This window comes from Galleria mellonella, unplaced genomic scaffold (genome assembly GCF_026898425.1).
Source record: "Galleria mellonella isolate WM207_F2 unplaced genomic scaffold, CSIRO_AGI_GalMel_v1 utg1073, whole genome shotgun sequence".
Lineage (NCBI taxonomy): Eukaryota > Metazoa > Arthropoda > Insecta > Lepidoptera > Pyralidae > Galleria > Galleria mellonella.
Window position 1 is genome coordinate 423,430 of NW_026441969.1, and position 9,905 is coordinate 433,334.

General features: G+C 36.0%; 1 protein-coding gene across 5 annotated transcripts in view; it reads left to right on the forward strand.

Annotated features, from left to right (window-relative positions):
• Nucleotides 1-7,132, forward strand: part of LOC113521034 (putative inorganic phosphate cotransporter) — a 56,857-nt gene extending 49,725 nt beyond the window's left edge. For all 5 annotated transcript variants that reach the window (XM_052891733.1, XM_052891721.1, XM_052891728.1 and 2 more), the window contains exons 9-11: nucleotides 2,834-2,953; nucleotides 3,412-3,544; nucleotides 6,004-7,132. In XM_052891733.1, coding sequence (XP_052747693.1) covers nucleotides 2,834-2,953; nucleotides 3,412-3,544; nucleotides 6,004-6,047 — 297 coding nt within the window. In that variant the 3' untranslated portion in view covers nucleotides 6,048-7,132. The remainder of the gene's footprint in view (nucleotides 1-2,833; nucleotides 2,954-3,411; nucleotides 3,545-6,003) is intronic.
• The last annotated feature ends 2,773 nt before the right edge of the window (nucleotides 7,133-9,905 follow it).

Consider the following 9,905-nt stretch of genomic DNA (forward strand, 5'->3'; position numbering starts at 1 on the left):
GTAATCATACTGTTTCTGTATGCTAGTGAATTTACTTAGAAATGTGAATTAAAATCCAGGGTAGGTAACGAGCAAGTGAAAAGTTAAGGGCCCATCTTTGAAAGTTTATAATCTTCACCCATAAATTAAATGAATGACACCATTTCAATACAGAATATGCTGTAACACCGCACCGATCGCTATCGACAGGAAATTCATCCTTACATACTTGAACCTAAATGGTCACATACAGTGCTATTACGGAGCGATGGACTGTGATGAGGTGATGAAATGATGTAGACGATGTAGACACGGAATTTAGTAGCGAAAAAAAATGTATTAAACAGCAAGCAAGGAACAGAACAGAACAATATGATATATGTCAAAAAATATAAAATTGAAATTACAAATAATAAGAACATTCTAAAAGTAAATGTATATAAAAAAGTATAATAACGTCTAAAGAGTTTGCACCGGCCGGTCGCCAATAAGTGCATTTTCAGAGAAATTTTCTTCTGTGAACGCTCTGGCTGTAGAATGGGGTTTGCTTTCCTTTTTTTTTTGATGGCTGAAAATGGTATGGTACCCCGCCTGCGCTAACGGGATACGCTGGCGGAGCACCAGTTAAGGGTGATAGATGAGAATGAAAACAGGCCAGTTAGCCCATCATGATGAATTCATCAGGAATTAACCATGATAGTTTCCAGGGGAACCGCGCGAGGACGTCGACCTGGTTAGGTATATTGCTAGCAATGGGATTCTCAGTCTCCATTACTAACAATCCCTTTCCCCTCGAATGGGGTTTGCTTGTAGTAACCACGGTTGGCACGAGAGTTAGCAACCATAGTTAACAATATCGTATTGAAATTTAACTATAATTTTTTGCCGATTACTTTATTTGCGTGGATTGTAGAATGAGTATGAATACCAAGATACAATATACATCAAATTTTAAATTAGACCTATAGAAACGGAATAATGAAAACTGCATCCAATTTGATGCAGTGGTTTTTGCATGATATCGAAATATATACAGACAGATAGAGAAAATTTTAAAAGATTGGTTTGGCTTTTATTGCTCTTAAAAAGTCCTCTCGCATAAATTTTTCAGACATACAAATATCGTTTATTTACATGCATACATACATACATATATGTCACGCCTGTCTCCCATTAGGGTAGGCAGAAACAATGGAACGCCAAATGCTTCGATTCAAACAAACCTCTTTCGCTTCTTCCACATTCATCAATATTTTCATACACGCTCGCCGGTTACGGGTACTTTTAATTTGGCCCTTCTTCAGCACGTCGCCTATTTGGTCAACATACGTCCGTCTAGGGCGGCCCCTACCGACATCTCCATTCATTCTTGCTCGATAAATCTCTTTCGTAATTCTTCTTTCATCCATCCTCTCCAAATGACCAAACCAACGCAACATTCCTTTTTCGATTTTTGCCACTATATCGTCTTTCAGTCCACACTTCTCTCTAATCTCACTGTTTCTTACAATTTTCGTTTATTTACAATTTTATGATATTACTAAGATATGATATATTGTAATATGTAGTTATATTTATAAGAGAGAAGATTCAGACGAATCAATTTATTTAACTTGTCAAACTTTGTAATTGGCTATCATTGTTTACGGAAACAATATTGCAAGCTAATTGATAAATTTTAAAAGTTGAACATTCTGATTGCAAGGCACAAGATTTTGAAACTTTCCGCTATAAATAAGTAAATTTAATGTGAAATTTATAAATGGAAACGAACAAATCAGAATTTGGAATAAAATGGAAAATTTAATCTAATCTATTACGAGTATTAAATAGAGGAGGGATTTTATTTTTTAATTGTAATAAATAAACTCAGGAAGGACCAAAAAAAGTCTTTCATCTGCAGAAAGCTATTAACACGGATTTTATTTATCTACCTCTACAAATCCGGTCGTTAGTTTTTTTTTTTTTAATAATTGGATTTACAATTTCAAATTATATTTTAAAACTTGCTTATTAACATAGAATAGTATTTTAAATTGTTTAATTATCTTCAACGCCTTAGTAAAGTTTTTCTATTGCTTCTAATTTTGACTTAATAGGTTTTTAACCAATTTCAAAAGAAGCTTCTCAATTGATTATTTTTTTTATGTTTGTTACCTTATAACTCCGTCAGTTGTAAACCGATTTGGAAAACGCATTTTATTTTTTGTTTCAAAGAATGTAGTAACAATTGAGCCCTAAAGACATTTTATCAAAATCAGTTTAGTTCTTTAGTATTTAAAATCAAAATAACTAGATTTGTTACAATTAAGGTTGGTTTTTTTTTGAGACTCTATCTGTAATTATTTGTTTCACAAACTAGATGAATTTATATGTCAATTCTTATACATCTATCGTTTAATCCATTTTCGTAAGACGTCTCATGTAAGCAACCTCATTTTAATAACTCCTGGCTCTTGTCTCAGCTAGAGCTATCCATCCAATAGTCCAAGCCTACTTCACTATACTCTTTACATTTTCATACCATCGTAACGTATTCTTTTTAACCGATCTCAATAAAGTAAGAATTTGTAAGTTCCACTGAATATTTTACTCTTTTTTGTATAGACTGCTGTCTTTTATTTGTGTCTGCGTCCGTATGAGTAGATTCACTGTTCGGAACAAAAAATAGCCATTGCTCCTCATCATCCTATATAGTACGTAAAAAAACCCATCGTGATAAATTCACCAATCTATCGGCCACGATGGTTTCCAGGGGGAACTGCGAGGAGGTTGCTAATCCCCATTACTAGCAGTCTCTTTTTCCTCCATTACTCTGTTTAAATTCAGTTAAAATTGTATATTAATTTTGCAGCTGTCACATCTGGACCTATCGCCTAATTTCGCCAGTACACTAATGGGTATAACGAACGCAGTGGCTGGCATTTTTTCCATTATGGCTCCTCTGAGTGTCTCCGCTGTAGTGCGAGATCAGGTAAGGATAAAAGTGGTTCTATAAATTGTAGTGCATTTTAACTATCATTACCATCTGGAACAGTGGCAGTCTTCCACTGTGCTTTTTTCAAGACACTCTCATCCACGCACAACCACTCTTTGGAATCGACTTCCAGCAGCAGTATTTCCGAATCGATACTACATTATAACCTTTAAGAAAAAAATATATTCCTTTTAGAAAGGCCAGCAATACACCTGCAATGCCTTTGATGTTGTGTCATGGGCGATGGTAGTCAATAACCATCAGGTGGGCAGTCAGCTTGTTTGCCGTTCTAAGTTGCATAAAAACAAATTGAGAGATATATTAGGATTGTAAATCGAACTGGCATATAAGGAACTGAGAGTATCCTGTATACTACAGCGAATTATACTGATATAGAATTAATTAAATTAATTAAATTGATTAGCTTGATCTAATTGTTTTTTTTTAATTCCCAGACGGAAGCATCGGAATGGCGGAAGGTATTCTTTATATCAATATCAATGTACTTCCTCGGCAACTTGTTCTATATATTGTTCATCACTGGCGACGTACAGAAATGGAACGAGCCAGCGTATGATGATGATGAAGGTAAGTTTGAAATCAATTTAAATGGAGGTGGTGGGAGAAGGGAGGGGGATGAGTTTACTGGCTTAATAAAAACCTTACCTGTAGCTAATATAATGGGCATACACAATGTATTTTATTCATATTTCTTTATATTATTATTAAGGAATTTCGCGACTGGCTCTTGGTCACAACATAATTTGCACACAGCAACATTTGCAAACCAAATACCTCTAAGCAACCAGAGGGTGACTTTGTACAAAATTCGTTTGCTTGGGTACCTCATGTTTCAACCGTAAAGCAGTTGTGTTTGCATGGCTGTGTTTCGGTTTGTAGGGTGGGATATGGCGTGAATTTACTGAGTACAGAGGAATAACACCTGAGTTCTCAGGAATGGCAACGCATGGGGGATATCATGGGCGAAACAGTATACTCTGTTATGTCCATGGTACTGCTTATGTCTATAGGCGACGGTTACCACTTTCCATCAGGTGGGCCTGTCAGCTTGTTTGCCATTCTAAGTTGTATAAAAAAAGCAATATCTGCTGGCCAAATACGAGGTAGAGGTATTTGACTTCTGAGACACGGCCAATTTATCACACAATTATATTCTTTATCTAGGGAATTTTCACACAAAGAGCTAAATTACGTATGTTATTCGGCTAATGTCTCTCATTAATGACCGTCTCTGGCTTTACTAATGATGAAGGTAATGATAAAAGACAGCACTGAATTCGATTCTGTCCCTAAGGAAACAGTATAAACATCTTATTTAGTGAAAAAACAATGCTTGATGTAGGTAGCTAATTTGTTGTGTATTTATATTAACATAGTTAATAAATACTTTAACAAGAGGTCGTATAATTTAAGTTTATTAATTAAATATATTAAATACGAGGTCTGTCCGGAAAGTTCGTATAAAAGTGTTCTGGAATGCGAGAAAGAGGAGTGGGGAGGCCAGGTAAGCGCAGGACCCCTTCCTTATGTCCCTAACAATGCTTCAGTTCTGGTCTGACCGCCGTGCGGTGCGAACTGGCTTGTCACGCCATCTGTGAAGTTACCTCTTAACGAAACCCCGTCGGCATGGAGCCCGCTTCCGTTGAAGAGCAGCGCGTCGTAATCAAGTTTCTCTCGAAACTCGGCAAGAATGGCCGTGAAATTTTTGCCGATCTCAGAACAGTTTATGGGGATGATGCTGTGAAGGAACCCACCGTCCACAAGTGGCTAAAAAGATTCAGAGAGGGCCGAGAAAGAGTTCGATGTTCGGGGGATTGTCCATATTCGTCCCTCCAGGCCAGACAGTTGATGGAAAATTCTACGTCGATGTGCTCAGACGCCTCAAAGCTCGTGTGGCACGAGTTCGTCCAGAATTGGCGCGAGAGGGGCGTTGGATTCTTCACCACGACAATGCCCCTGCCCACACCTCTCTTGTTGTCCGTGAGTTTTTGAGTAAAAATTCCATTACGGTGACCGAACACCCCCCTATTCGCCGGATTTGGCCCCGTGTGACTTCTTCTTGTTCCCAAAAACCAAATTGGTACTTCGGGGGCGGCATTTGGGGGACATAAATGAGATAAAAAAAGCTACGACGGGGCAGCTGAGAAACCTACAACCAGAGGACTTTCAAGGAGCCTTCTCACAGTGGAAACGGCGTTGGCACAAGTGCATTATGTCACAGGGGGAGTACTTTGAAGGGGATAAAATTGATTTACCTGAATAATTGTAAAATAAAATTTTTAAAAAACTTTTATACGTACTTTCCGGACAAACCTCGTATTAGTTGACGTGTAGTCCCGGAATAGAATAGGTCGCCCCATCTTTTCCCGTATGTTTCGTAAAACGACTAAGGGAACATAAAAGTCGAGGGATGGCCAGTAGCGTCCCTCTTAAAACATCACCAAAGCCTAACTGCGGTTGCCAACCTGCCCGTCAAGCGTGGCAACTTTTTTCTATGCAACTTAGAACGACAAACAAGCCCACCTGATGGAAAGTGGTAACCGTCATCTAAAGACGTGAGCAGTACCATAGACATAACAGAGTATACTGTTTCGACCATGATATCCCCCATGCGTTGCCATTCCTGAGGACTCAGGTGTTATTCCTCTATACCCAGTAAGTTCGAGCCATATCCCACCTTTCAAACCGAAACACAGCCATGTAAACACAACTGCTTTACGGTAGAAACATGAATGGGACAGAGGCGTCCAAGCAAATGACTTTTGTACAAAGTCTCCCTTAGATAACTGCTGAAAAATCCCCCTTATGGAGGTGGCCTATTGTCAACGGTGGAGCGACTGATTATGATACTAATGATTCAGTACTAGTAATTGCTCCACGAAAAGCCTTTAAATTATCTTTTCTATTATTTTTTAATATATTCCGAGTACTTAATTTGGTTTTTAAAATGCATGTGTTATTTTAATTCGATGTACCAATGCTAATGTATAAAGACATATTAATAATATAACATATTTTTTTTACAGAAAATGGAAATAAGAACGAGGAAGAAAAAGTCTCTAAATTCTGAGATATGTACTGATTTTTTTTCTAAGCGGAAAACTGTTTTCAACGATATCTACTACAGTACTTTCAAGAAAACTTCATAATTGTACTATACAACGTTCGGTCGATATTGTTGTACATTTATGTTTTCCTTTAAAATGTGATATTTAAAATTGCATAAGAATTGTACATAAAAAAAAAAAAAAAAACATTAATTATTTTCTTAATTTTAAAGTGTTATCGAATATATGTATAGATTTTTTTCGACTCATTGATTTTTAAGTCAACACATCGTTATGTACATTGAAAATTGGATTCTAATTCCAACAACACATAATTAAATTTTGTATTTCAATCTAAGGTATCGTCGAAAATATTGTTAGTAAATTTATGAAAAAAATATAGGTATTAGAAATAAAACCTAACACAAAAGTTCAGCAGTATCACAAAAAACAAGGATCTATTAAAAATCTATATTTTAACAAGAAATGACAAATAAGCTTTATTATAAAAAAATTGTTATTATACATAAAAAAAAAAACAAAATGTGAGTGACTGTGAGTGTGGTGGGAAAAACTGGCCATAATCTGACAACTTTAGTTTATTTTCTTCTAAACAAACGTGGTCAATACAATTTGATTCCTACATTCATAAAGTTAAGAATCAATTTTGCTAAGACTCCGGTATAACTTGTGTAATACATTTTTACATGAAATCTTATTATCCATCCATGCAACAGTGTGAAGTATTTTTTTTTTAAATACACACAGGACAAAAGCCTGTCAATTACAAAGATAATCACTGATTTTTAAAATAGATAAAGTTTACTTTCGTATCGGTTACAATAATTATGTCACGTTTGAAGTGTTTTTTTTTAAAAGGAAATTCTTAAATACCGTTCGCTTCGCAGAAGGACTGTTTATTTCATTTTATTTATTATTAACAGATAAGAATAGAAAAAAACCGTTTGGTGCCTATAAATAGTCGACCAAACCAAAGATGTGATATACCTTAACAATAATCAAAGTGCCTTATTTATTATATTTTTAATTTTTAAATTATGTACATAGACAAATGAAATTAAATAGTGTTTTATAATTAATGTTTAATGTTTTGTTGTTTTATTTTAAACATATAAAATTCCTTTGTATGATGTATTCTGTTTTGGATGATTTAAGATGACATGTTGGATATAATATGTATAATAATAATCTTTTATCGAATAATAAACAATAAAATCACACACACAAATAACGCGCGCGCGTGTGTGTGTGTATGTGTGAGTGCGTGTGCGTATTCATGTGCATGTGCATGCGCATACGCGTGCGTGTGCGTGTATGTGTGCGTGTTAGTGTGCGTGTGCGTGCGTGTGTGTGTGTGTGTGTGTGTGTGTGTGTGTGTGTGTGTGTGTGTGTGTGTGTGTGCGCGTGTGTGCGTGTGTGTGTGTGTGCGTATTCATGTGCTTGTGCATGCGCATACGCGTGCGTGTGCGTGTATGTGTGCGTGTAGTGTGCGTTTGTGTGTGTGCGTGTGTGTGTGTGTTTGTGTGTGCGCGTGTGTGTGTAAGTGAGTGCATGCGTTTTGTTGTTTATATCACAGACGGTATAAAAACAATGGGTAATAGTTAATGGGTAATAGTTGGTAGTAATACACTTTTTTACCACCAAACAAGCATATGACCCTATACCTGCAATACGAGAGGTATTACGTGCGCATTGCCGAATATTGTTGCCTTTGACACTACTTAAACACAATTAAAGACGAATAAATAAATAAACCGTCCTGCAGTCCCAGCATAGATTGGACCACCCCTTCCTTTGCCGTGGGTATCATAAGAGGCGACTAAGGGAACTTAACGGTCAGGGGTTAGACAACAAGGCCCCTCCCAAAACTTATCTGGTGAAACTCTCCCAATAAGGGGAGACTTATATATCAATATAAGTCTCCCCTTATTGGGAGAGACTTATATTAATAGACAATTAATAGCTAAAGTGGTAGGTATATAGTAAATAAGTAAATAAAGAAACTGTATATGAATGACAATGAAATGAAAGTAGGATACGAAACGATAAACAAAGCAACGCTGCTTCAAAAGTTACGTCCCAGTTAAATGTGTAAAGTTAACAAACAAACGATCAAATTGAATCCATTACAGAACTGCACAGAGCTGAAAGAAGTGCAAAGTGGGGGTATGCCTCTAGCAAATTCGCAAAATTCATTGGGAGAATTTTAATGTAATGCCAAATCAATGTTTGAAATTCCATAAAGATATACTCTGTCGTAAGCCCATTTGTATAAAGTGCAATTTTAATTGTCCTACCAGCGGTGTATATTACTTTTCAAGTTTTATTACTTTCAAGTTTGTTACGAAATGTTGTTATTTTGTTATATATCTAATTTTATTATACGTATTCTGTGTGTAAGTATAATGTAACAAATGTTTCAGCCATTTTCTTCAAAATTATCCAAAGAACACTTATAGAACACAAATAGAGAAAATGGAAATTTTTGAATTTTCAACAAAAACAGAATAAATCTTTTATAAACATACTGTTAATCTCTAATTAATGACAAAAAATTAAATATATTAACTACTTAGCAGTGGATGCAGGTGGTTCAGGACCGTTCTTTATGGCAGTCTATGGGGGAAAACTATTTAACAAGTCCTGTATTATCTATACAATAAAGTGTTAAATAAGTAAATAAACACCACAGCATCTGTACGTAACTAAATATGCGTTTCTGAAGAAATTTATTTTTAGACGGTAACAGTTTTAATTACACGAGCCGCAAGTTTGTTCTTTTTTTTCAAAAACAAAAAAAACTTCGCAAATTTTTTACTTTAACATTAAACAAGATACTTCCCACTTCCCGTTGACCACCATAAATATCTGAAAAGTCGAATCGTGTAACAGTATATTTTTGTTGATAAAAATCTCAGATTTCCCAAAAAAATCGGCTATTAATATTCAAGGATCGCTCCCGCAATGGAGAATTCAAGTATTCCTCGTTCCAATTTTCCACGACAATTTTTCCGTTGGCAAATTACGTGCGAGACTGCTTTCGATTTTATGTTTTTCAATCTCGGATCGTTTCGAAGTTCCGAGATGGAGGCGCGAAACTTGGTAACTATTTGTTTGTATGGATGTATATACATATATACATAAGTATTTTTTATGTAACTTTTAATAGCAAACAAGCTGACGGCCCACCTGACAAAAATACAGGCAAAGGTCATCAACATCACAAAATATTATAGTCTACAATTAGGCTACAGCTGGGGTTGTTAAAAATAAAAATCGGTAAAAAAACTTTTAAGTTAAACGGTTTTATTTTATGTGCACTGAAAACTACAAAATAAATAAATAGTTACTTACCTATCAACCTACGTAGGTGATCTCGGTCATTAATATCTCTGATGGTAGTGGTTGTCATAACATGAACCATGTCAGCGGCCGAAAGGCAGTTCATGAGAGAACACTAACACCAGGGTTTGCTTGGTAGGTAAACTAAGCAGCCCGCACTATAACAAGTAGGTATTTTGACCTTCTAGTTTAGAAATATTTTAGCACTAGGCAGAATAGCTTTTAGGCATATTAGACTAAAATAAAAACGTGGGGCCCATTAACTATTTCTGTATTACTTTCTACTATACTAAGTGTGAATTGCATCCACTTATTATAATCGTCATCATCATCATCCTAGCGGTTTATCCCGGTCGCATCCGAAACCTCATAGCTCCGGAGTCCATGGTCCGCTGAATCGACTTACTATAATCGTAACTGGAGGTTTTGACCATCAATAACCAGCCGTTACGGCTTCACCAGCGAACGCCGAGCTCATGATCTACCAAAGTATAAGATATGCTCTGCTATAGGTATGA